Source organism: Melospiza melodia, chromosome 9 (genome assembly GCF_035770615.1).
Source record: "Melospiza melodia melodia isolate bMelMel2 chromosome 9, bMelMel2.pri, whole genome shotgun sequence".
NCBI classification, from domain to species: domain Eukaryota; kingdom Metazoa; phylum Chordata; class Aves; order Passeriformes; family Passerellidae; genus Melospiza; species Melospiza melodia.
The window spans coordinates 14,265,888-14,293,109 of record NC_086202.1 but is presented as its reverse complement, the minus strand read 5'-3'; the positions used below and the strand labels follow the sequence as shown (position 1 = coordinate 14,293,109).

At 55.1% G+C, this 27,222-nt stretch overlaps 2 protein-coding genes across 2 annotated transcripts; one reads left to right on the top strand and one right to left on the bottom strand.

Moving 5' to 3' along the window:
* The first annotated feature begins 990 nt into the window (after positions 1-990).
* Positions 991-5,139, top strand: GOT1 (glutamic-oxaloacetic transaminase 1). The gene is made up of 9 exons (XM_063163421.1): positions 991-1,159; positions 1,439-1,620; positions 2,179-2,302; positions 2,487-2,599; positions 2,804-2,908; positions 3,458-3,608; positions 3,744-3,909; positions 4,038-4,180; positions 4,441-5,139. Exons 1-9 carry the CDS (start codon positions 1,045-1,047, stop codon positions 4,578-4,580), a joined length of 1,239 nt encoding a protein of 412 aa, XP_063019491.1. The 5' UTR covers positions 991-1,044; the 3' UTR covers positions 4,581-5,139.
* Positions 5,140-6,807: 1,668 nt separating this feature from the next.
* On the bottom strand, positions 6,808-26,834 carry CNNM1 (cyclin and CBS domain divalent metal cation transport mediator 1). Its single transcript, XM_063162894.1, has 13 exons — positions 24,914-26,834; positions 14,962-15,105; positions 14,263-14,403; positions 13,822-13,991; positions 13,548-13,647; positions 13,327-13,374; positions 10,439-10,501; positions 9,335-9,492; positions 8,948-9,125; positions 8,499-8,612; positions 8,291-8,407; positions 7,915-8,042; positions 6,808-7,570 (listed from the first exon to the last, which is right to left on the bottom strand). The coding sequence occupies exons 1-12, from the start codon at positions 26,832-26,834 to the stop codon at positions 7,963-7,965; spliced, it is 3,234 nt and encodes a 1,077-aa protein (XP_063018964.1). The 3' UTR covers positions 6,808-7,570; positions 7,915-7,962.
* Between the last annotated feature and the right edge of the window lie 388 nt (positions 26,835-27,222).

The following is a 27,222-nucleotide window of genomic DNA, read 5'->3' as shown; positions in this document are numbered from 1 at the left end:
CGCAGGCCGGCTCTGCCCTCTGCCGGGACCGCCCGGCACCGCCGCGCCCCCGACGGCGGCCGTGCCCAGGAGCCCCGGGGATCCCGCGGGGCTGGAGGGCGGCCCGCAAGGGCCACGGAGGGCCGGGGGCAGCGTGGGAAGCGCTGTGCCTGCGCGATGGGCGGGGAGTTTGGCAGCGAGGCGCTGCGAGGAAGACCCCACGGATCAGTGCCATGTGCCGAGCTAACCAGGGGTAGCAGAGACCCGCACAGGTGACCTTGGGATTTCCTCGGGGCTGGGAGGCTCTCGGGGGTAACCCCACAGCGTCTGACCTGCTGTGAATTAGGGAAGTGCCTCTGGAAACACCCATCGTCCTCACACCGGTCCCCGTCCCGCCCCCCCGTCACTGCAGCCCTGGGATCCCCGCGCCCGCCCGGATCCGTCACACCCGGGCACGGTGCCCCGACACCTGCCCGCGTCCCCGAGCCTTGCACCCCGGGCACAGCACCGCGGGGCTGCCTTCACCTCGCCTTTGCGCTCCAGGGTTGATCTGCAGCTCCGGGTGCCAATGGGGCTGTGCCGTGACCCCGAGCGCTGCACCCCCGAGCGCTGCAGCTGCGCAGCGCCGCCTGGGGCGGCACGGCATCCCCCGCCGCACCCCGTACCGCACGGGGCATTGCACTCCGGGACACCCTCCCCATCTCTGCAGCTGCGGGAGTCCCCCAGCACCGGGCGCCACTTGCCGGTGGCGGCTCTGCACGCCCGCCCGCAGCCGGGCCCAGCCCCCGGCATAGCGGAGCGGCGGCCTGGGGGCACGGCCGGCCATGGGCGGTGCCTGCGTTCTCGCGTCACCGGGCGCGCTCCCCGCCGCCATTGGCCGCCCGGCGGCGCCGGGGGCACGGCGGGCACCCGTTGGCGGGCGGCGGGGGCGGGGTCGGACGCGGCGCGCGGATTGGTCGCGGCCGGCGGCGGCCCCGCCCCGCCGGTGAAGGTGAGCGTCTCCTCCAGCGCCGCGCGCCGCCCGTACCGAACCGGAGCGGACCGGTACGCAGTGGCTGCGCCGCCATGGCCGCCTCCATCTTCGCCGCCGTCCCCCACTCCCCGCCTGTCGCCGTCTTCAAGCTCACGGCGGATTTCCGGGAGGACAGCGACTCGCGGAAGGTCAACCTCGGCGTGGGCGGTGAGTCCGTGGCCCCGTCCCGCTCGGCGGGGTGGTTCCCCGCGGCTGGGGTCGGTCGGTGCCCTTGCGGCGGCTTCCGCCCCTGCTGCAGCGGGCGGGCGGCGGCGGTGGGCCCTGGGCCCCAAAGGTCACCGGGCCGCGGCCGGGCGCGAGAGGGTGGGCGGGCAGCGAGGGCCAGCGGGCGTCAAGGTCGCGGGGCTGGCCGGGCCGCCGTCCTCGGTGTCCCGGGCAGGGCAGCGTCCCCCCGGTGCAGTAAGGACGGCTCTCCCTTTCCCGCAGCCTACCGCACGGACGAGGGGCAGCCATGGGTCCTGCCGGTGGTGAAGAAGGTGGAGCAGATGATCGCCAACGACAACAGCTTGAACCACGAGTATCTGCCCATCCTGGGCCTGCCCGAGTTCCGGGCCAACGCCTCCCGCATCGCCCTGGGGGATGACAGCCCTGCCATCAAGGAGAAGCGGGTATGTGGTGGATACGGAGCACTGGAGGCCCTGGGGTGTCTCTACAGCAGACTAAGTAGAAGGGCACAAATGTGTAGAGGTCCTGTATTTTGACAGGATTTGGGGGTTTCTCAGACATGGTTTTTCTTGATTGTAGCTTACTTGATGAACTCATGCAGTTGAAACTGTTTGTGCAGGTAGTTGTGGTTTTGGGGAAAGGCTGAATGTGGCCTGTGATCGGAATCTGTGTTTTCCTTCATCTTTTAATAGCTTCCCCACAGGAAACCCAAGTCTGATAATACACCACCTTTCCTGAAATAAACTACTAGCTGAGAATCTGTTCTGTGCCGGAATGTAACAGGAATGGCCAGAGTCTATTTATAATGGTAGAAGTTGTCAGGATGGGCCTGAGCACTGAAAGAGGTTGAAGACCGCTGGAAGGGGATGGCATTCTGACTGAGCTGACCCCAGGGGACACGTTTGGGATCGTGTCTCACTATTGCAATGCTGTGCTCTCTTTCCATGCCCTGCTGGCCGTGCTGGGCTGGGTGGCAGTGCTGGCAAGTGTCTCTGTTGCAGGTGGGCAGCGTTCAGTGCCTGGGTGGGACGGGCGCCCTGCGGATCGGTGCCGACTTCCTGAGGCGCTGGTACAACGGCAACAACAACACAGCCACCCCCGTCTACGTCTCCACTCCAACCTGGGGTGAGTGCTGCTCCCAGGGAGCCCTGAGGGCCAGCGAGCGAGGGAGGCACAGCCCTGCTCCTTGCAGGGGCCGGGGCAGTGAGGGAGCAGCCTTCTCGTGTGTGTAAGGGGAGCTCCTGGGGCTGGAGAAGGAAGCTTGCTGGCGATAGGGTGTGCTTTTCTGAGAAGTTATTTCTTTCCTCAGAGAACCACAATTCTGTGTTTATGGAAGCTGGCTTCAAAGATATTAGAACCTACCACTACTGGGATGCTGCCAAGAGGGGTCTGGACCTCCAGGGGCTGCTGAATGACATGGAAGTGAGTAAAACTGGCATAGGATGGGCTGAGCGTGATGCCGTACTGTCAGCATCTGCAGCTGGCTAGGCTCTGGTGTGAAGTGCTGGAAAAAGATCACTGCAAAAGAGGCTGTTGTTGCCCAGAGCAGCTCCAGGCCTCTCCCTGTGCTGTGGGGGCCCAGTTCTGTCCATGTGAGTGTGTGACCAAGATGTGTTCTCTCCTCAGCAAGCCCCGGAGTTCTCCATTTTCATCCTCCATGCCTGTGCGCACAACCCAACGGGCACAGACCCTACTCCTGACCAGTGGAAGCAGATTGCTGCTGTCATGAAGGTATGGGCTGCTGCTGGGGCTAAAGCAATGCTGAGGGGGCAAATAGCTCTTGAGCCAGCCAGAGCATTTGCATCTGAAATGGGCTTTGAGGGAATGAGATGTAGCAGAATCTGAAAGAGTCCCCCAAGGCAGGTGTTGAAGGGAGAGGTGGACAACAGAATGCTGGTTGTCTGTGCGCAGAGGAGAGATGCACTGCAGTTCTTGTTGTGCCTCCAAGTTCTTGTTTTCACACTCTGGAATGGGCTGTAGTGAGATGTCTCCTGCTGGAAGGATAATCTGCAGGCAGATGCTGGATAGTAGCATATAAAGTGGTGCACTTCTCATGTCCTCAAATGCAGTTTTCTCCTGCATTGACTTTTATTGACCACTTTAGTCCTTCTGTTCTTTCCCGCCAGTAGAAAGAGAGTATTTCAGTCTGGTGTTGCTGGACCATGTTTCCTTTGAATTCCCACAGGAACTCAGTGGTCATTTTTCCCTCCTATGAGTACTGTGGGGGGTAAAAGAGCTTGTGGGGAGGGGATTTCCCTCTAACACTGTTCCTCCTTGCAGCGCCGGAGCCTGTTTCCATTCTTCGACTCAGCGTACCAAGGGTTTGCCTCTGGCAGCCTGGACAAGGATGCCTGGGCTGTGCGATACTTTGTCTCCGAGGGCTTTGAGCTCTTCTGTGCACAGTCGTTTTCCAAGAACTTTGGGCTCTACAGTGAGTGTCTGGCAGTAAGCTGGCCCAGTAGCATCATACCCAGGCAGATGGGGCTGGCATGCTGAGGGGTGGGGAATTCTCTGCTTTGCCACAACATGTGGAACCAATGGCTCACATCTCTTGGCTTCTCCACAGATGAGCGGGTGGGGAACCTGACGGTGGTGGGGAAGGATGCAGACAACGTGCAGCGTGTGCTGTCCCAGATGGAGAAGATTGTGCGCACCACTTGGTCCAACCCTCCCTCGCAGGGAGCGCGCATTGTGGCCACTACACTCGCTTCCCCGCAGCTCTTTGATGAGTGGTACGTGTTGCCAGGGCCGGTGGGAGAGGGCAAGGGAGGGAAGCTGTCTCCCTGAGTGTCAGGCTTGGCCAGATGGCTTCAAACCAGACAGGTGCCCACCCTCATGCTGTGCTTCGTGCCTGCTGCAGGAAGGGCAACGTGAAGACAATGGCAGATCGGGTCCTGCTGATGCGCTCAGAGCTCCGCTCTCGGCTGGAGGCCCTCGGGACCCCAGGCACCTGGAACCACATCACAGAGCAGATTGGCATGTTCAGCTTCACTGGCCTGAACCGTGAGTATCCAGTGGGCTGGTGAAGGGAGGGTTGGGTAAACTGGGCTGAAGCAGTCTAAGTGGGAATCTCTCATACTCACTGGAGTTTTGCTATCACTGTGTCTGTGGCTGGGGAGGGATGAAGCACCAGACAGTATTTTAGTGGCCAGTGCTTGAACTTTTCTGCTTGTTGTGAAAGATTCAAGCATCCCTGACTAGTTCTTTGGGCTTGTCTGAGTTGTGGGTCACTACTCTGACCTGATGTCCAATTGTTTCCCCAGCTAAGCAGGTGGAGTACATGGTCAAGGAAAAACACATCTACCTGATGGCTAGTGGGCGCATCAACATGTGTGGTCTGACTACCAAGAACCTGGACTATGTGGCTAAGTCCATCCATGAAGCTGTCACAAAAATCCAATGAAGCACATGAACAACCAAACTTACATGAAGTCACCAAAGCTATAGTGTGTAGTCCATGTCTTTCTCTGCTCATGGCTTGCCTTTTCCCACACCTCTTGGGGTTTAATAAAGATGGGAGCAGTAGCTCAATCAGGGATAATCGTCTTCTGACATTTTTTAAGTGGTCCTTGCAATATGGTAAGCCAGTGCCCCCAGGAGGTGGGGGCAGCATGAGCCACTTTGGCTCTTGTTTCACAACAGCAGCCTGGTCTCCAGGCCCTCAGAGCTGCATCTTTATCACGTCCAAATCAACTCCACATAACTGATCATTTTGATCATGGCAAAGTCCAGTGCCAGTGCAATGCACTGTGTGATAACAGCACAGAGGTTGGGATCTCACATGGCTTGTGAACTGATGTCACTCAGTAGTATTTTGGGGAGGGGTAAAGCTGTTGCTAGCTTCTCTCCACCCGTCCCACCCCTTCCTAATTTCTGAGCCTTATACGAGCAAATATTTGTAATTGTGATAATTGCTTCTTTGTGTTGCTGACATGAAATTAAACCTTTGTCTCTGAATGCTACCCCTGCCGTGTGTGATGTCATGCCTTCAAACCACATTAACTTCTCCCAGGCTGAGGTTAAAGCCTCAACATCCTGGTTTGTCCACTTACTCAGTTTGTTTCAAGCTGTTTCTTTCTCTCTCAGCGTATGTTACACCTCTGATGAGGGGAGTCTTACTGGGAGAGTGTTGTTGAGCTCCCTCTGACTACATGAAGCCAACCAGTTCCTCCTGTGTTCATCTTGTGTTCTTTCTGCCCCACTGCCCTGTGCTGCCCAGCTCATCCTGCCTGTCTTTCTGTCTGTCTGTGGTTGCTTTCTGGATGGCCTAGTGTTTCCATTTGTCCATCCCTCCCTGGCCCAGGGCTCCTGGGCTGCCCCTCAGGTGTCAAAAAGCAGATCTCTTCTGTTCATCCTTTTCAGCAGGCTCCTAGTGAACCCCCATCTACTCCTACTTGCTTCAGCGGGGCCTGCCAGCAACAGCCTGTGTTTCTGGCACTGAGAAAGAGCTGGGACCATCTGTTTCTGCTCTCTGCAGTCACTGCAGATCTATTTGTGAGCTGACAGAGCGGCCTCCTGACAGGATCTTGTGAAGAAAGAGGACAGCTCCTTTCCTTGTGTCAGGTAGCAGTAGTTGCTGTTACCCTGATGGATTTGCTTGTGCTGCACCTTAGACAGAAAAGGCAAAAATGGTGCCTCATTGCCTTGTTGTGTTTGCACAGAGTGCATGGGGTCTCGTGTTTGTTCTTTAGCAGTTAGTATTCATATCATATAAGAGAGTGAGACAGAGGCAGCCTTTCATCCTCTCTGCAGGTGAACACCACCTTTTCCTCTTGGTGTCCATTCACAACAGGGATGGTGAGGAAGTGGTTAAAAGATGACTTCTAGGGGTCATCTCAGGAGGAGATTATTTATTTATTTATCATATTTGCTTACACTTCTGCCCTTACAGACCCTCCTGGTGTGAAGGCTGGCCCACCCCATGTGATCTATATTGGTGTTTTGCTAGTCTTACCAACCTTGTTTTTTCCTAACAAGTGACCTAAATTTCTCCTTTTCTGTGGTGTAAGCTCATTACCAATTATCCCATTTACCATGGCAACAGAGAACAGATTATTCCTTTCCTCTGTACAACAGCTTTTTTTGTATTTGAAAACTTCCTCTCTCCCCTTCACATCCTTCACCAGTAAAGATTAAGTCACTCTATTTCCTTCAGCCTTTGGGGTAGGTTGTTTTCCAGCCCTTGCTTTCCTCTGTCCACTTTTCAATTGCTGTGTGTTTCCTCAGAAGGGCAGTGCCCAGACAGGGCTGCAGTTATTCCAGCTGAAGTTTTTATCAGCATGGGTGGACTATGAGATTTCTGTCGTTATCTGTCAGGCTTACTCCAGCACGTGTATCCCACTATTGTGTTTGCAATGGCCTGATATTAACTCCTGGTTTTCCCCAGTCCTTGTGTGCACTGCTGGGCTTATCTCCCTGCTTGCAAAGTGTTCTCCTGGATGCAGGAGTGACAGAAAGCCCAGCTTCAGACCAAGAAATCAGGCAGCACGTGCTGACCCATTCTCTTGGTCCCTTCAGTGAGGCTGAGTGCTGTTACTCCTGGCACCTGTGGCCCTGGGTATGAGGGCAGCCTGGCCTGCTGGGAGGGGTGAGCATCTTTCCCTCACCCATGGACACAGAGAGGGCATCACTCCGGGAAAAATCACTTTTAATGTTGATATCCCCGTTGCGTTGAGCCTCTACAAAAACTACTGACTGGTCTGTCCCACCCCCAGGTCTTGGTGCGAGCCTCCCTCACAGCGGCAGGCGTGTGTGGAGAGGAGGATGGTCCAATGCAGCATGGAGAGCCCCCTCCCCAGCGAGGGGGCTGCACTGGGGGTGAGCGGGGCTCCTTGCCCTGAGCCTGGCAGGGCTTCGGGAGGGCTGGGCCGTGTCCATGGTCAGCGTGAGCGAGGCACTGCAAGCGGGCGTGTCACCAGGCACGGCACCAACGTGTGCTGGGGCCCTGAGCTGCTGTGGCACCCCCAAAGAGCACATTCTCCTCCTGCTGGAGACCACATCTTGCAGCACCGGCACTGCGGGGCTCCGGGCCTCGCTGGGATGGGGATGGTAAGTGATGTTAAAGGGCAGTTCTGGCTTGGGCTGCCCCTCCCTGCACTGCTTGCAGGGATGCCGTCACAGACACTTTTTCACCTTTCCTTTTTCCACCTCTTCCTTGACACCAGATGCTACCAGGGAGCGGCTCGCAAGGGCAAGGGCCCTCGGACTCCAGCTAGCTGGTGCAGGCTGCCTGCGTGGTTCAGCCCTGTGGGGTCCATCCTTTCTCGCCTGGGGATGGGGCTCTGCACAGATCCTGCAGGGAGGGGCGGCACGAGCGGGCGGACAGGCAGCGAGCGAGTGCAGACCTCCTGCTGTTGGGCGTGAGCCTCGGCAGGAGACCCCCATGCTGCAGACCTGCAAGACACAAGCACAGCCTGGTGCAGGTGGCCAGAGCCTGCCCTCTCTGACTGCTGCTGCTCAGGCCTGCGGCCCCTTTCCTAGCCAAGCTCAGGTGTGAACTGGTGCCGACAGTGAAAACATGAGCCAAGCTCTCACTCGTCTCTGACGTCTCTGCTGTTGAGAGCAGATCCTGCTCCATATCCCTTGATCCTGCTCCAGCCCCCACCAACACACACACCTCCATGGGCTCCAGACCACCCCATTTGACTTTGCTGCGTGAAACTTATTTTATACCATTTAAACTGAGTGACCTCTCACTTGCTGGGAAAGGAATGTTGCACCAAGAGGCAGAGTCCTACCTCCAGTCTGCACGGGCCTCCAGCACTGTGCTCTGGCCACGCTGCTGCTCAGGTGATCAATGGGGCGAGATTGGAGCTTTCCTCTGGAGACTTCTCACCTTCTGACGATGTCCGCTGCTTGCGCCCACCTGCAGCAGCAACGGTGCTCAGGGCAGGGGTGCATAGGGCTGGGCCAGGACCTAGTGGCTGGCTCTGCCTGAGCTAGTCCTAGGTGCCATTTTGCCTTCTGCTGAGGTACTGACAGGGAGCTGGGTTGTCCCCTGTTCCACACCAGCCCCATGCAGGGCGTCCCCAGGACAGGAAGAGCTGACACAGGCAGCGGGGAGCTGAGGCAGAGCTGTCCCCTGGGTGTGCCGTGCTTGGGTCAGTTACTCACTGAGGGATCTCAGCAGCCTCTTGCCCAGCGCCTCCTCAGAGCTGCTCGGCGATGAGCTGGTCCCGGCCTCTCGCCCTGGGGACTCTGCTTCCAGGATGGTCCCGCAGCACTCACTGTCTGCAAAAGCCCAGCATGGCTGCAGCACCTCAGGGCACCGTGGCCTCGCCAGCCCCGGGCTCAGGTGTGTGTGCCCCCCGGCCAGACTCACTCTGCCGCTTGCTGTTCTCCTCGTTGTCAGCCAGCTCCTCCTGGATGAAGGGGATGCCCTCCATGCGCAGGAACACCGACTCGCTGGGACTGCGCAGCCCCTCCGAGCGGCTGCCTGCAGGGACACGGGCACGGAGCTGCTGTGCCCTGGGGCAGGACGCGGCAGCTTGCCAGCCATGGCAGCAGGTCCAGATGCCTGGAGCCCCCAGGACACGAGCACAAGGCAATGAGGAATTACATGCTGCACACTGGCAGCTGTGTGGACGTGCAGGCATCCACAGGTGTGTGTGTGTGTGTGCAAATGCATGCACTGTATGCGAGCCCCGCTCCATGTGCAGCTGCATCCCAGGGGTGGTGTGTGCATCGTGCCAGAGGGCCCCACCACAGACCCCCCCAGGGGACATGCAGCGCTGGCCTGTGGCAGGGAAGGAATGCTGTTGGGTGACTCACACATGATGCTGTTCCTCTCATTCAAGAGGATGGCAGGGTCCTCCTTGGGTGTCTGTGGGGTTCCCCGCGCAGTCGAGGCCTTGGTTGAGTCCCTGTCGAAGGCCTCCATGTCAGGCGACTGTGGCGAGCTGTCCATGCGGCTGGCCACCAGCGCGTTGTGGTACTGCTGCCGGGTCACCTGGCACACACACGTGCACCCAGCTCAGTGGGCACCGGGCTCACCGTCACCCCTCGGAGACTTGGTGGCTCCAAACCTCCAGCAGGAGTAAGTGCAAGACTCCTCAGCACCTGCTGGGCACCCACCAGGCTCCTGGGGCACAATGGGGCACAAGGGCACCTGGACAGGCGTGGGCAGGGTGGGACAGTCCCTGCCAGCCCTGGCCATACCTTGACGAACTGCACGTCGCAGAGGATGTGCACGGAGTAGTCGGGCGTGTAGATGTTGTTGCTGCTGCTGTGGAGCTGCGTGCTGCTGCCTCCATAGTCCTCCCGGTTGGGGGACTCGGAGCGGTTGAGGCCGCTGCAGCGCGACGGTGACCTGTTCACTGCAGGAGGGGACAGCAGGGACAGGCACACACTCACACGTGCTGCTGCTTGGCTTCCCAGTGCTGGTGCAGTCACCTCCAGGGGCTGTTCCCCAGGACACGGGGCTGGCAGGGGCCCTGCAGCCCGCCCTGCTCACTGCAGGCTGGTGTGTGCAGTGCCATGCCAGCCCCACACAAACCAGAGGCACTGGGCAGGAGTCTGGCCCGGGTCCAGCACCAGCAGAGATTAGGGCTGCTGCCTGCCTGTCACTGACAGCCATCCTGTTAATGCCGGCCTTCTGCACCACATTTGGCACAACTTCTCCTGGTTGCAGCTGGCGGCCTGTGAGTATTTGCTTAACCTGTCTCAAGGGCGTGCTTCTGTTCACCCCAACTATGACAGATCAGGAGGAGAGGCTGCCATGGCAAGCTGGTCTGTCACTCACATTGACTGATGGCCTCTGACACACAGTGTGGCCTCTGACACATGGCATGATGGATTTTGTCTATTCAGTGATTTATTAGGGAACAAAGGCAGCTTGTTCCTTGCATAGGTGACGTTGTGCTGACTTTGCTCTGCTGCTAGAATGCTTTTTATTACCCGGATCAGCAGAAAGCCAGGGGGGCAGGGCAGCAGGCATGCAGGGCTGCAGGTCACTGTCACCAAAAGCAGCAAGCCAAAACCCCAAGAGCTAAGTGCAGGAAATTACAGGAAGTGCACACCAAAGAAAGCCCAAGCCCATGGCTTCCCCTTGTCCCCATCCCATTCTTGCAGGGATTTGTATCATACTGGGGAGGCTGTGGCAGGACTGCTGACCCCAGTGTGCCACCAACCAGTGAGGGGTTGCCCGGGGTGCCGTGGGTACTGCCCAGCATGCAGGGAGGAGGATGGGCTGGGACACTGTGGACAGGTGCTGGAAGGAGCCTGTCACATGCAGAGGCCCTTGCCAAAGCCATGCCCTGTTACCTGGAGAGCCAGCCAGGGAGTCCCCTCTGCTGAAGGCGAAAGTACGGGACACTGAGACAGGCACTGCAGAGACATGGAGGGAGAGGGAAGGAGGGGACCCAGGGGAAAGGTGGGGGATGGAGGTGAGGGTGGGATACAGACCAAGAGGAAGAAGAAGAATAAAAATCATGTGCCAGCAGTCCTGGGCTGAGCTCCTATTGCTGTCTCCAGCATCCCTTCCCACCCCTTTTACAGCCTCCTGCTTCTGCTCTGGAGAGGGGAACAGGGCAGGAACACAGTCTTGGAAGTTGTTTATCAGCAGGTTGCTCTGGGACAAGGTAAGGGGAGGTGAAGCTGGCAGAGGGCATCTGCTCCTGCCAGGCCTGTCTGCAGAGCCACACAACTTCCTGCAGCCCTGGCATGGGTAGAAAGCTTCTTTCCCCCATGAGCTAAGTGCTGGCACTTGGCTCTAACCCTTTACCAGCCATTGCCAGGACAGGGGACTTTGTGGTCAGCTTATGCCACCTGGGAAATGGGTGCAAGCTAAACCACTGCACTTGGTGTCTGGGATGCCTCTGTGTGTGCAGGCACATGGCAAAGAAGGAACATGATCTGCAAAAGTTGCTGCCCCAGCCCCACAGCTGCAGGCAGAGGCTGACAGAAGCTCTTCACAGTGATGCAGAGCAAAGGGATTCATGTCAGGCTGCCTGCAGTTCCTTGCAAGGTCCTGGGTCTCAACAACCTTTGGGTGATGCCAGGAAGAGCCACCCACTGGGGCTGATCCTTGCAGGATCTGCAAGAAGCCAGGACTGTGCACCTGGGGCTGCCTGACCCATTGCCACAGAGAAGGTAAATCATAGACACTCACTTTTCATGTTTTATTGCCATGGGTTACAGCAGCAATGACAATTTCTAGGGCAGGCCATTCCCCCTACTGGTGATTGCTGCCCTGGACAGCGTTCCTGGGCCATGCCACAGGGGATGGGGGAGCACAGAGACACCAACACACAGGGTCAGTGATGCACTCCTCAACACTTGCCAGTCTCTGCTTTCACCACTGCCATTGCCCACCTCGAAAGCAGAGGGAGATGTGAGCCTGCTGGCTGCCAGCCCCTACTCCAGCCATTGCCATGATCCCCCAGCTGCCAGCCCTCCTGCCCTGCCTCCACAGCACAGCTGCAGCACTCTAGGAACTATCTGCTCCCTGTGTGGTTAATGTTTTATAAATTGCTTCAAATGTAAAACCCCCAGGAAATTTGCCCTGCAGTCCCCTTTTCTAATCTCCCTGCTGCTCTCCCAGGAATTCCTGCTCCATGTCCTCCCCTGAATCAAAACGTTCTGCAAATAAAAAAGACATCAGCAAGAAGCACTGCTGGAATGACCTTGTCCTGATGGGAGCAAAGGATGAGTTGATAACCACTAGCATTGACTCTGTGCTCCCAATGCCTGACCCTCCCACACAGCACTAATGCCAAAGATCAGCTGCAGATAAAACAATTGCATAATAACAGTTAATTGATAACAACCTATTAAATGCTCTAGGCTGCTGTCTGAATCCTCAGCTGTGATACTCTACTCACAGTCCTTTCCTTCAAGGAGCAAAGAGGATGCCAGCCTCCCCCAAAAGGGAGATGCCCTGTCACCTCCCAGCCTGCCTCCTTGCTGGCCAGGGGTGTGCCACAGCTCTGTCCCCCGCAGGCAGGAATGGCTGCACGGCAGAAAACACCTGCTGGCAGTGTCATGGGGAGCACGGGGAGCCAAGGAGCCCTGAGCAGCACCGTCCCAGCAGGCGGCACTGCAGACATGCACGGCTGCTCTGACACAGCTCCCACTGCTGCCCTGCTGGCCCCAGGCAGCGCTCACTGCCTGAGCCCCACTGGGCCCGGGGGGACTCTGACCCAGGACACAGGACACTGGGACATCCAGCAGCACTCTGGTAGAAAGTGGCCATTTCACCGTTTCCTCTGTCCAAACCTGGACACAGGGTGAAGCAGGAATGTGCACTGAGGGGTTAATCCATCAATCCAGAGCCAGCCTTTTGCAGGAGGCAGAGCAAGGAGCAGGAAATAGGTGAACTCTAGAGCTGCAGAAAGACTGGGACCCACCAGAGTGAGCCACCTGCCCCAAGAGACTGCCCCTGTTCTCTTGATGGCATTCCTCTTTACATCTCCCTAAAGAACGCATTTAGTAGGTGCCTGTTTTGATTAGGCAGGTAGAGCATCTCAGCTCACCATCAGCACTGCAGATCTGACTGCAGCATCTGGGGTTTGATGAGGGATGTGATGGACTGGCAGTGAGCAGCACCTCAACCTGCTCCTGAGCCTCACGGGAGCAAACCTTTGTAGGGTTATAGCAAAGAAGGGGGTACCTCTCAGTCTCCCCTAGTCAGAGCTCCCTCTCAACTCTTGCAAAAAGGGGATCTGCTTCTTAACCATCAGCTCTTCAGGCAGGGAATCTATTGGCACTCGGCTAATTTCCCACCACCACATGAAATAGCTCACAGGTAAATCAGCCATCTCTGCAATTCCCAAGCAGCCCAATGTGGGCCCTGTGTTCAGGTTGTGCCCTGGGCCTCAGGAAGGCAAATGGGTCTAGAGGTCTTACTCTGAGACCTAGAATGAGTATAACACTCACTAGTGGGCACTGCCCCTTGCAGCACCAGCCATGCTGGGACCCACCAGCAGAGAGCCAGCATATGGTAGAAACTTCAGGAGTACATCAAAGGGACCTCAAAGGGACCTCCAAGTCACTCTGTGGGGTCTTTGCTGCGTCAGCCCCTCAGCATGTTGTTTCTCTGTCTACCTCAGCACAGTCTGAGCTGTTTTGCATGGGGAGAAAAGCCATAGCCCCTCCAGCCAGCCAGTGCTGCAGAAAGGTTTTAGGGCCTCAGCCTGTCCCAAAATACTTACATAGGAAGGAGGATCCTGCCAGGCTTCCCATTTTTCGCACATCGTTTTCTGAAACAACAGTTGGAGGTGTGGGAACAGCAGAGGAAGGGCTCCTGCCCCACAACCCAAAGCAGGGCCACCCCACCCCATGGCCAGCCCCTTCTCCTGGCACCAGCTGGTTTAGCCTCCATGGATGCTGCTGAACCAAAGGTAGGGCCAGAGGGAGCCCACAGAGGCCTCACCTGAGGAGACAACAGCCATGATGGCAGGGACACCATAGTAGGTGAAGGCCCCGTTCTCAAAGCGCAGTCCTTCCTTGCCGACCTCCACCTGCACCTTCCCCTGGAAGGAGGAGGAAAACCCTCTCAGACAAGCTCCCCGTGCTCCTGACCCATCCAGGGCTGCTGTCCCACACAAGAGGACGGGCATCTTTGCTATTAGAAGCAGCCCAGAACACGGTGGCAAGGAGAAAGCAGGGCCAGGCCTGCCCCGCTCTGCTCGCTGCTGCCCCAGCACCTGCAGGATGAGCACGAAGTAGTCGACAGGACGGTTGCGCTGGTAGAGGTAATGCTCTGCTGCCTTCTTGTTCTTCCGGTCGAACTTGAGCTCCTGGATGACATTGGGGTGTTTCAGGAGCCGCAGCAGGATCTTCTCAGAGAGGTAGGGGGACTTGAAAGGCTCCACTTCTAGAGGGGAGGCAACACACACATGCTGTGCTCAGCAGGCCCAGGACTGCCAGAACCCCTCATCTCTGAGCTGCACCCCCCTGCTTCTGCAGCCTAAGCACCCACTGCCAACAGGGGAGACAAATGCAGACCTGCTCTGTGGGGCAGTGGAATGTCCAGGCTGTAGGTCCAGCGGGTGGAAATTGCTCAGTGGGGGGGAGTCTGACCCAGGGATGGCTTAGGGATGCCCTGTGGGGCTGGTGCTGCAGGGCCTGCGCAAGAGCAAGTGTACCTGTTGCCATGAACCGATGGGTGGCCAGGAGAAGCTGCGGGGAGATCTTCACCTTCATCTCACTCTCTGAGAGCCTGAAGATGGAGAAATCCTGGGGCTTGCGTCCCCGGTGGGGAACCCGCTCCTTCTTCCGGTTGTCAGCTGCAGGCAGAGCAGAGCAGAGAAGAGCAGGCACTGACAAAGCTGCTGCAGCTGCAGGGCCCCATGGCACATGCACACACACAGGGACAGGCACGTCTGGCGGCACCCTATGGCAGGGCTGCTGAGGAGCAGAGCAGCAGATGGAGCAGTGGGGTGCATAAAACCTGCTGTGCATGCAGCCTTGGGAGCAGCTGCTGGGGCAGGGAGCAGGACTGTAAACCACACAGGACTGTAAACCTGGGCTCTCCAGGCTGGATGCATCACCCAGAGTTGCAAATGAGCTTGGGAACCACCCATGTCATGCCCAGCACAGACGTTCCTAGGTCAGGCCCTGCCCAGCCACCCGCTGCGGATGCTGGTACTTCTCTATCTTGAGCATCCAAGATAGAGACCCTTGACCAGCATCTCTCCATCATTCTTGTCTTTCCCATCATGACAGCAAATCACTCTGGGGAAGAACCACAATTTGCTCTGGCCTGTTTCCTACCCACATCTGTGTGTCTGTGCAGGCTCCCACCCTGGCTCCTGCAACCGCAGTAGCTGCTCTGGGACACTAACTGTAGAGATCTGTCTCATCCAGGATCTCGGACTTGATGATCTCCTCGATGACATCCTCCAGGGTGACAATGCCCATCACCTCGTAGAACGGGTCTCCTTCCCCTTCGTTGTTCACCCGCTGCACGATGGCCAGGTGGGACTTTCCTGCAGGGGAAAAGCAGAGTGGCATTGAGACACCTGGCCTGGTGATCCTGAGAGGGTGGCCAGCATGGTGGGCAGGCAGGTGGGCAGGGTTTGGTGGGAGGCACAGATCACAGCAGACACTGTCACCCAAACCCACCCACGTGTGCTAGCCCAAGGAGAAGGGCTGGACATGCAGCCCAGCCTAACAGGACAGCTGCTGTCCAGACTGGTTTGTACATGTAGGCTCTTCTTGGGGTCCACCTTCCCTCTTCACCCAGGCTGTGAGTCACTCTGTTCAGCTCTTTGAAAGCCTCCTGTGCAGGAATGAAGTGTACATGACACCATCTCTTCCTTACCCTCAGCTTCATTGACATGAAACTCTTAGCAGAGCAATGAGACAATGTTCTCCAACACAGAAATGTGAATGTGTCCTTGGCTCTCCTGATTTCCCATATCCTCCTGGTGTTTCTTATTCTGTTGCTAATTATCTTTCTTATTAAATTGCCAGGAACAGCTCCCCCTCATCTTTCTATCCATCACTGTGTAGACCAATACTGAGGTTTTTCATAAAATATGGTCAAAGCCTCCATCTCCTTGAAACAGCAGCTGGTTTTTATGCAGAAACATGAATGTTTGTTTGCAGCTTTCAGCCCAGCTCCTGCAGAACTCTTGGGTGAACCATCTGGATGCAGACACTGAACACTTTTCAACCCATCAGCTTGCACCTGAAATTCTTCTCCAAGTCCTGCCCTTAACAGCATTTTCTCTATGTTACCTTAAATAAACAGAGTGAGTCCAGGACCTTCAGCTGCAATGATATTGACTACTGCTCAGAAGTTCCAGTGTTCCTGGATCACAGTTTCAGCTTCCTCACTTGTCCCTTGTAAGCTGGCAGCTCTGCTGACACATTCTCAAGTTTCTCAGTTTTGGCATACTTGAAACATTTCTATTTGTTTTTGCATATCCAGCTCTCTGTAAGCTGTTTTGACTTTTTCAACCTCTCCCTTCCTTTACTGGCTGCTCTGATTTATGATCCTGTTCAGCATCTCGACCAGAACCCGACTTCCAAGCCACAAACAATTTCTGGGTTTCCAGCTCCAATATGTTCCTGGACCTGCCAATGAACAGCACTGGGTTTCTTGCTGCCTGTGTGGCTCCCACACTGCCCACCAGCACACACAGATTCTGAACCTCTAGTTTTACTTAAAAGCACCCTCATTGGCGCCACAGCCAAAAACTTCTGCTCCCTCTGTTTGCTCTGCACCCCTGGGGTCTCCTGTTGCAATGCCTGCAGTGACCTCAGGGAAGCTGCTAGCACCTGAATTCCAAGCTGCAATGAGCCCTGGGAAGCTGCTAACACCTAAATTCCAAGCTGCAGTGACCTCTAGGAAGCTGCTAACACCTGAATTCCAAGCTGCAGTGAGCTCTGGGAAGCTGCTAACACCTTATTTCCCCCTGGGCTCACAGCTGAGCTCCTTCAGCAGCAATGGTCACTCAAACCAGGGAAAGGTCCTCTCTGCCATGCAGCTGCCCCTGCATCCACTTCTCCCATAAACCCATCCCAGCCAGCTCTCCTGCTGCTCCTGACAGGGGATGTGAACAGCATCCATGCATGAAGATGTGACAGGGTGGGCTCCTGCCGGGTGCACAGCTCCTTCCTTGCCCTCCCAGCTCTCTTCCCTGCAGAGGTGCAGGGACAAGCACACCCAGAGCAGCCTGGCAGCCCCACAAACACGGCTTGCTGGGGATCATGTAACCTTCAAATAACCCTGCCCTGGATTTGGGACGAGCAGACAACATTTCTCAGCTGAAGATCAGCACTATACATTTCTCACAGCAAATCTTGGGCATTTTCCACAGTATAAATTCCCTCCTCCTCATACCAAGGTTTTATTGCAAGATTTCAGAGAGCAGCTCGCTGCCTCCCACGCCTACAGATTTAGAAATGAGAACATAACATTGCAGCAAGTAGCACTGAAATTTACTTAAAAAAACCCCAAATCAATAGCCCCAGGGCACTGAAAATTCAGCATGTTCTTTAGACTGGGCTATTTCACTCCTTTCATACATAGGTTTGTGCATCTTTTCTGTTCATAAAGCAACACAGCACTTAGAAAGAAAAAAGCAGAGGAGTTGGCTGCAAGACAGCAGCGACAGCTACATTTCATCTTAGCAAAGTCCAGCTTTTGAAAAGGTCTCTTTTGCCAAACTCTGCTCCCAAACACTGGGGCCATCTGGTCTCCTACAAGTCCTTGGGTGAGCGAGGAGCGGGAAAAAGTTATTTCTTTTGGCTGAGAGCTTGTTGTTAATGACATTTACATGCAACCCAAAACCACCAAGCCCTTACAGAAAGCTTAGGTGCTACTTAAAGGCAGTCAGAGAGTGATGGAGGCAATTCTTTTTTTGGCCAAACACCTACATCGACACTGCAATTTACACTAGAAATGTGATTCAAGCTCCATGTTCACGTAGCTGCAAATGAGATTATTTAGAAATAACCCAGCACCATTAACCTGGAAGGGGACCCATGGCTTCACTGCACTGGGGGCAGAGCCAATAGGGCTGTTGGAGCACTCCAGAGTTCTTTATTTTCACAGAAAATAAACACTTGTGTTCACACTCCAAACTCCCAGGTTCATGTTTCCAGGCTAATATCCACACTAGAAATGGAGCAGGTACCCAACAATGGAAAATTGTTGCAGTTCAGTGTGGTTGCTGCTGCCCATACCAGGAGAGCTGATCCCAGCCCATGCCTGGCCAGTGGTGTCCATGTCACAAAAAGCCCTGAATGCCAGCCAGTCCTGGTCCTTTAAGTGAGTGCTGCTCACAGCTGCTCCCCTCTGGGAGAGGGCTGACATGCTCCCATTTCCCACCCGAGGGACATGAGATGATTCCCAAAGTTGTGTCCCACCCCCCTGGCCCAACTGGGTCCTGTATCTCCTCCCATCAGCTTTTCAACAGACCCCTTAAATTTCGGTGTGGGGTTTGCAGGTGCCTTGGCTGTATGGCCATGGCTTGTTCCCTCCTGGGCAGTGCTGCCAAGCTCAGCTAGATCCCTCTGCCCAGCCCTGGGAGCTGCTGCACTTGCAGGGGAGGAAAAACCTTTGGAGCATGTACAAGGGCAGAATCTGGGCAATGAGGTGGAAGCAATGTCTAAGGGAGGGTGGCATAGGGACAGACCTGGGGACATCAGAGGGGTCATATTTGCCTCTGCTGCCATTATCCAGCAGGTCAGCCTCAGTGGGAGCACAACAGAGGGGGTAAATAATTTAAACAAACCCCCAAACTTGACCTAAAACACCTTTAAGATCTGTAAAACTGATTCCAAAACCCGTGCTATTGTAACCACTGCTCGATAGCTCAAATGAGATGAATTATAAGGGTGAGCTACTTCCCCACTAGCAAGCTGTCACACGTAAACTTTACAGGGCTATTGCTGATGCAGGAAAGCACAGTGGAACACTTGAGCATCAAAGCCTTGGTTTGGCAAATGCTGGAACAAATGGGCAATTAACTTTCCTTGTGCGAGCAGCTCCGCCGGCCTCCGCAGGACTGCTCTGGCACAGGAAGTCTATAGGTGATTAAGTGTCTGCTCAGCATGGGATACAACTGCACTAAATTCTTTATGAGCTACATGAAATCTGCTCTTTTCAAACAACAGCTTCAGTGGAAAGTTAATGCCTCAAAATGCTAAATTACAGAGCTAATATAAACAGCTGAGAGCTTCCAGATGGAACAAGCATCTGAACAGCTATCCAAAGCTTTTATGCCCATTTTTAGGAGCCTTGATTTTCATAGGCACCTAAATGACCTTGGGCTCATAGATCCACCTCCAAGCATCTTCCCCAATGAGGGAATGGGGTCTGAACACATGGAAATGCCTTGATTTCTGGGAAAGAAAGTGCTGTTGGGTTCAATTATAGCCCAGACTACTTCTTTATCATTTTTTTATATAGGTACCCTGCCAGAGGAATGTTAAAGATGTTTTAGTCTTGTCTCTTGTTCCACAGGATGAACATCCTGAGCATGAAATTAATTTTCATAAATTTTACAGTAAGATATGAAGCTGTTATTAGGAGATCAAAGGTGCAGGCACAGACCTGTGCCTGAACCATTTGCAGCTACAAAATGGAAGGAAAAAAAAAAGAAGAGTAATTTTTAAATAAGGTTGATTTGTGAAACAACCATGATGTAACTGAAATCTATTTTCTGTGTGCTTTTCTTCAGAGCTCTTCACAGGGGCTGCCAGCATCTCCATGCTGTCTTGCTGACCTGCATCTGAAGAAAGTGGGGACCCTGATTTGAGCACCTTGAACTGGCAATGTGTGTGAGTGGGATCCTGTGTTGCCACCACTCTGCACCTTGGGCAAAAGCACACCTTGTGTCTAGAGGAAATGCACATCTAAGCAGGGGGGAAACAACCAAGAGGGCTGCAGGGTCCCACAGCTCTACAGGAACAAGAGCTATGTAAAGGAAAAACTGTAAATCCTAACCTAACCCAGACCCTTCTCAGAGACAAAAACTTCACCTGCTTACATCTGTTTGTAGCCTCACTCATAGTCTCTTTTTGTGCTTTTCCTAATCCTAAGGAAAGCTGTAAAAAAGATGGAATATTTGGAATAGCTGAGCTATTACCATTGCAGATCAGAAAGGTAAGGAGAAGATTAGAGGGGACACAGAACCTCATCTTCCATTTGTAGTGCAGCAGGATCCTGACCTCCTGGGTACCCAAGAGCTCAGCATGAAGGTGCCTTTGACAGCTATGAAGAGGGAATTGGGTGGCAGGGCTCCCTCTCCCCCAAGGACTTGGCTCTCTTCTTGCTTTGCTGAATGCTTGCCCAGAGCAGGCCTGATCCTGGGATTATTGAGGTGTGGTAGAGCAGTCCAGGGCTTACACAGCAAGATTTAGCACAGTTTAGTGGGAAATGCACAGTAATGTTTCAGGCAGAATTGCAGCATGAGACACTGAGACCATTTTTTGTCTATCAGCAGCTCTCTTGCTCCCAGCCTGGCAATCACATTCCAGGGGAGGTGTAGGTGATAGCTCCCAGGAAAAACTGGCTCCTTAACCCATACAACTGCCTTGGGAGGGCATTGCTTCAGCTCATCAAGGTGCCCAGCAGAGTGACTAAAGCACTTGCAGAAATCTCTTGAAGGCTGAGTTAAATTTGAAGCAACACTGTGTGCTTACAGTGCCTGCGGGATCAGAGGAATGGTACAAAAAGCATCTGAAATGGTACTGACCCCAATTCCTGGCAGATGTAAGCACCTTCTCCAGCTACATCCAATTTGCAGAAGTCTAATAGAGGCTGTGGAGCATTTTGAAATGGAAAGACAGACCCTAGGGCAGAGCTGTCCTCCACAGGACAGGCTGTTTTCCCTGCTAAGCCTGAAATTTGGGGTTTGGAGAATTTATTTTTAGTAACTCTTAAAAGATGCCAAGCCACAGAAAGCTAATTTGAGTTGCAGCTCAGCCTCTGTCCTGCTGCAGGAAAATGAACATTAAGAGCAATTTTCTGCTGTTCCTCTGACAGAGGAAAGTTACTTGCTGAAAGGTGCCAGTGCTGTACATGGATTCCTCCAGGAAATCAGTCAACAAAACCCATAAGCAACTTGAGGAAGGGACAAGACTGTGACTTCCCAGAGGCACTGCAAAACAAGGAGGTGGACCTCACAGAAGAGGTTTCCAGGAGCAGTTACATCACTGGACTGGAGCTGCAACATGTATTGCTTGGTTATTTTCAAGAAAGGAGGAGAAACAGATTGTATCACCCACAACATTTCACACTGAATAAATGCAGAAAGCCCTCCTCATAGCTCCACATTCCCTAGGTAAAGTTTGTCCTACAGAAAGCTCATCTGCCTCCCAACTTAGCTGTAGCTTGCTAAATATGGTGCAATTATTTTTTGGTGTATTAGGTATTTTTTCCTGGGAGCCCAGAATAAAGCCAGGTACTCCAAGGTGTACCAATACAAATTGCCAAGAGATTGTCTCCCAATTTTTTCAATCCTTCAGTATTTTCATCTTCTTTCACCAGGCTGCAGGTGGTAAAATTACTGTACTGGTATGTATTTTCTTATTTCCAGTGAAGAGGGGACACATTTTGTCTAGGGTCCTTCACTTAACACTTCTCAGTTAATGCTGCAAAACAATATATGCCTTCTATAAAAGACTGTCTAGTTTCCTTGAAAAGATGGCAAATTGGGTGTCCAGCTCTCAGTATTTCTGAGTTCTTTTTGCTGAGAAGATTAAGTCAAAGTCATATTGCAGCACAAGTATTTCCTTCCTTCAGCTGAACCTGTCTCATGCTGCTGTAATGTTGTTTTTCTGCATGGATTTTGCAGCTGCCCTCCTTATTTGGGCTGTGGATTGAAGTCTACACTATTCTCTTGCAGGCCAGACTTCCCCTCTGGTGCTGTTTGGAGTCTTCTCTGGGGTTTTCCCAGTTCCCATTGGGACCCCCAATTTAACCACCTCTCTGCAGGAATCAGTACTGAAAGAGAAATCTAACAATGGCTGCAGCAGCAGGGCTGTGAAAAGGCAGAGGTGAAGAGTTTGACCAGTTCTGCTGTGATGGAGCAGGAGCCAGGCTTTGCTAACCAGGAGCTCACAGCTCTTGGGCACCATAACCACACTGGGCCAGGGCTCCCTGGGTGCCACTGAGTGTGTGCTACTATTTAATACAATTTAAATGTTAAATTAAATGGAAAGCTGATGCTACAGGTCTGTGGAAGGTAATCCCTTCCACCAAGGTCCTGCTGGGGGACAGGCAGTTTGTGACACATCTAATTGGGGATTAAAATCAAGGTAAACACCAATGCAGCAATGAACTGCACTCAAACGAGGTTAGTGTGAGCATACCTAGAAACAAATGAAGGAAAGCTTCCCCTCCAACCCTGCTACAGAACACCAAAGAGGAAAAAAGGCTGATTATCTTCATAGCTGGGACAGAACAGCAAGAGAAAAGAAATGCCTCAGGTAAACAAGGATAATAGTGAGATATTGGTGAGTAGGAGACAGAAAATGAAAGTGCTGTCAGAGGTGTGAGGAAGAATCCAAAAGCACTGTGTTTAATAATCCCTTGACATTTTCAGTAAGAAAGAACAAATGTTTGTGTACTGTGGCAAGGAGCTCTGGCAGTGAAATTGCGTTACTTATACATTATGCAAAAAAATGACAGTATGGGTATAGTGGATGTGGCAGAACATTAATCATTAGTGAAACACATCAGAAGTACACGTTGCTAGCCAAGGAAGAAGGATATAAAATGTTATAGGAATTTTGTGTAAACATTATAATAACAAAAAGAAATAAAAGATACAAAAATTGTTTGAGTTAATAATGAGAAAAGGAAAGAAAAACTGGCTTTTCTAAAGGCTTGTGAGGGACATAAGGACCTAGAGGTGGTTGTTAATGCCCATCCTTACCAGAGACTTTAATTTCCTAGAAAGAGGCTGGGCTTTATTAGTGGGAGGCTTTGCTGTCCTGCAGGCACCTTGGATGTGTGAAGTGATGAATGCCTTCATTAAACACTCACTGAGCCAACAAGCAATCAGCCTACTTTCTAATTAGTGAAGGTGTCTCAGAAGACCTGGCCATGAAAAGCAACCTTGATTGGATCAAACTTGAAGATACTTCACCATAATTCAAATGGACACACAAAAGGACACAGTGATAAAGATTCTTAATTACAAACGGGAAATCTTTATTTTAGAAATTAAATAGTCAAGTGAACAGGGCTGATGCAGCAGTGGATGGGGATGAAGGCAGCTGGGAGCTAAAATCTGTCACAATGTGGGAGCCAGCATGAGAACCTGCATTTGGAACTGGAAAAATACAGTTTAGGAGGACTCAGGGCTGGGCTGGGCTGGGGGGTAACTGTTTGCAAATTCAGGGTGTTGGGGGTGACCAAATGCCTACAAATAGAAGAAAGATGAATCTGAAGAAAACATCAATTCTTGGGAAGAAGAACATTTGGGGGAAGAGCTGGAATTGCTAAACCCCATGCAGAGTTAGATATGAAGACCAAAAGCAAGGCTTTTCAGCCATGTAGTTTAGAAAAGACAAGGAGAAGTGAGGTGGCAACAGATAAAGGGTTTAGGCACAGCTCTAAATAGGGGCTGTAGCAAAACACCCCAGAAGGCCACAGTGGCAGACAGATACAAAGGAGGAAGAACCTGAAGTGATATGCCAAGAGTTTAAAGGAGCAATGTTAAAGAAGGATGGATAATCTTCATCGGAGATGAAGACCAGCATATGAGAGTGCAGGGCAGGTAGCAAGGTTTGTTACCATACCCACGAGCTCACAGAGCAGCACACACCAAACAGCTCTGTTTAAGGAGGGCACAGAGGACAGCAAGCAAAGGACAGGGAACCAAGCAACCACAAGCCCATTTTTATAGGTCTATTGACCCATAGGGTGCCATGCTGGAGAAGAAATTTGGAAGGGGAAGTGTATCAAAGTAAATCAGATAAATTGCAGGGGAGCCTCATCAAGGGAGAGGGTGCCAAAATCATGTGACATCTCTAGACAAGAAAGAGGTAGAAGAGACCTCAGGTGAACCTCAGCGCTATTGCAGGGAGACACAGCTAGGAAGGAACTGTGAAGCACATAAGGCATTAGGAAGACAAGAGACACCTGGCATGGGGGGAAGGGGGCGGGCATGGACTACTGCAGCTCACCAAGGTTGAACCCAGAGAACAATGCCAATGCTTTTGCTAACAGTCTTGTTCAAAAACCAGGAAATTTCTGATTTTCTCTCTTGGGAGTCTCCAGTCCTGCTGAGGGGCAGAGAGGGCAGGTGGTGGCACACAGAACTCCTCTGCCTGTGATCCTGGGTGGTGCGGGAACACAGCCGAACATCTCCGGAGAAGATGCTGACCTGCATGTATCTGATGAGCACATTCCTGGCACACTGAGAAACGTCCTGCCCTCTCCTCCTCCCACCTCCACAAACGAGCAGGAGATGACTCACAGAGAGGCTTTCTCTGTCTCTGGAGTGGGCCAGGTTGGCCCTTCTCATCTGACCAGCTGAGCCTGCGGCAGAGCGGCGCCAGCAGCCCGGAGCCCAGCGCTGCCCTCCCGCATTACATAATGCAGCTGCCACTGCTGCAGCCATTCCTGGGCTCACTCACCACAGCATGACGTAGTGAGTAGCACGCGGCAAAACACAGCTCCCAGGGGGAGAGAAAAACACATGCTGTGCGTATTCTCAAGGTATGCTTAATGAAATACAGCTCTCAGCATCTCTCGGGCTGCTGGCAGCTGCTGCATTATGAATGCTGTCACAGCTGCAAAAAAAGCACAGCTCTTTCTAAGGGCTTAATCTTTTCTTCTTTCTTTAAACCACTTGCATAGAAACACTTTATAGACCTCCTTCTCATTGCCAAGCTGAAAATGTGAAAGCTAAGTCATGAGAAGCAATTTCCTGTGATAAACTCCCTTGTACAGAACAGAGCAGTCTGGGCAATGGTGCAAGGCAGGTGCCATGCCCGTGCTGCCAGGCCATTGCTGCCATCAGCCTCTGGGTGACAGGCTCACCTGCTGAGCCTGTGAGGCCAAAGGCTCTTAAGTGTTCATAACATCACAGGGACATCAAGGGCTGCTGGCCCTCAATGCACCGGGGCTCTTCCACCAGGCGACACCAGGGTCATCGACACACCAGCACATGCAGGGACCGACTCCCCCCAGCATCCCTGGTACCTGCCACATCCTGCCAGGAGGCCATGCAGGGCTGCCCGTGGAGGCTGCTGACCTGGAAACCATTGGGGGTGCAGAGGGGTGCAGGGGAAGCCCGGGGGGTGCGGAGGGTGGCCCGGCGACCTCACCCTTCTTGAACTCCTCGAGCAGCGTGTCGAGGCGTGTGTCATTGAAGACGCAGTGGAGCGGGCGGCGGTAGAAGCGGGTGACAGTCTGCAGGGGAGTGCAGTCATCAGGGTCGACAAAGGCCAGGTCTTTGACAAAGAGCAGGTCGACAATGTTGTCGCGCCGGTCACCCTCATAGACTGGAATGCGTGTGTAGCCAGATCGGAGGATCTCAGAGACGGTGGCGAAGTCCAGCACAGCATCGGCCCGGAGCATGAAGCAGTCGGCCAGCGGTGTCAGCACATCCTCCACCACCTTGGTGCGTAGCTCCAGCGCGCCCTGCACCATGGCCAGCTCCTCCCGCACCAGGTCGCCGTGGGGGCCCGCGGCGCGCAGCGTCTCCAGCAGCCGCTCCCGCGTAGAGAAGACGCTGAGCTCCTGCCGCAGCGCCCAGTCCAGCAACCGGCTGAGCGGGTAGCACAGGGGGAAGGCGGCCAGCATCAGCAGCCGGGTGAGGCAGAGCGTGCGGGAGGCGATGGCCAGCCCGTGCCGCGAGCACACCGAATAGGGCAGCACCTCGCCGCCCAGGAACACGGCGGCGGTGCACAGCAGCACCGGCAGCCAGGGCGCTCCCCGCGGCCCGCCGGCCGCCGCCGCCGGCCCGCCGCCGGGCAGGGAGGCGCAGAGCCAGCCGGCCAGGGCCGCGTTGGCCCCCGCCTGCCCCAGCAGCAGCGTGCACAGCAGGTAGGTGCCGCCGCCGCCGCGCACCGCCTGCACCCGCCGCGCCTGCTCCCGCTCGGCGGCCGAGCCGCTGTTGCGCAGGACGCGGAGCTCCAGCGGGTCCAGCGAGAGCAGCGAGAGGCGCAGCCCGCTGAACAGCGCCGACAGCCCCAGCAGCAGCAGGGCGCCCAGCGCCCGCAGCCAGCCCGCCTCGGGCAGCGGCAGCAGCCAAGTGCCCAGCGGCGGGGCGGCCGGCCGCACCCGCAGCAAGAAGCCGCCGGCCGCGCCGTGGTGCGCCCAGGCCCGCCCGTCCCAGGCGCACAGCGAGAAGAGCCGCCCGCCCGGCGCCGCCGCCGCCTCGCCCTTGCGCGGCTCCCGCACCCGCACCTCGGCCAGCGCCGAGCCCGCCGCGCCGCCCGAGCGCAGCGGCCCCACCACCTCCACGTCCGAGGCCCAGGCGCTGCGCTCCCGGCACCGCTCCGCCGGGCCCCGCGCCGCCGTGCTCCCCGCCGCCGCCTCCTCGATGAAGACCAGCCGCGGCTCCCGCTCCCCCGCCGGCCCGCGGCTGCCGTTGCCCTCGGGCTGCGGCTGGAAGTAGAGGCGCAGGAGGAAGCGGCTGCCCTCCGCCGCCTGCACCGCGCCGCCCTCCAGAGACACCCGGCCCGGCGTCGTGTCCTCGGGCCGCAGCCCCAGCAGCCAGGCGGCCCCGGCCGGCGGCCGCGGCGACAGCGAGAAGAAGAGCAGCAGCACGGCGCCCCGGCTCCGGCCCCAGCTGCCGCCGCCGCTGCCGCCGCGGCCCGGGCCCGCCGCCGCCGCCATGCCGCTGTGCCGGCCCCGGGACTGCAGCGGGGAGCCGGCACGGCACGGCACGGCACGGCACGGCACTGCACTGCACGGCGCGGCGGCACACGTGGGCCGGGGGGCGGGCGGCCGCCGCGCCACGTGCGACCAGGAGCCGGCCTGCGGCGCCCCGGCGGGAGGGGCCGGCGGAGCGGGGCCGCCAACCGGGACGCTGTGCAGGGACCCAGGAGTTCGCCAGCCCGCGCCGAGCAGGAGCATCCCCGCGGCGGGCGGCACCGCGCGCTCTCCCCGCACCGGGTGAGATGCTGGCCGATCCACGGCGGAGCACGCCGGCAGCGATACGGGGCAGGGCCCAGCGCTGGCAGCCAGAGTGGGCTGCGAGCTCTGCCCCAGCCCCGCGGCCGCGCTGGCTCCCGCTGCCATCCCTGGTACCCTGCCTGGGGCTGCGCAGCGGGGGCTGCGCCTCCCCTGCGCTGCGCGGTCGGGGTTTGCTGAGGGGTTTCTGCCAGCACTCTCTGGAGCTGGAATTTGCATTCAGCCTCCCTCTGTTATCTGTCAAGGCCCTACTCTTCAGCTTTTCAGTTCAGATTAATTTCCCTTCTTCCCGTGGGAGTGGTTTGATTTTTTTTGTTTGTTTGGGATTTTTTAATGGAGGGTGAGTAGTCGTTAGATTTGCAGTCTTTCTAGGAAACAAATGTACCACACTGTAGCTACATTTATTCTCGTGTCTAGACCTGATGGGGAATGTTGCTAGGGTTTATTAGCTTCAGAAGTATGTGCTCAAGAATGGACTTAGGTGACTCCTTAAACT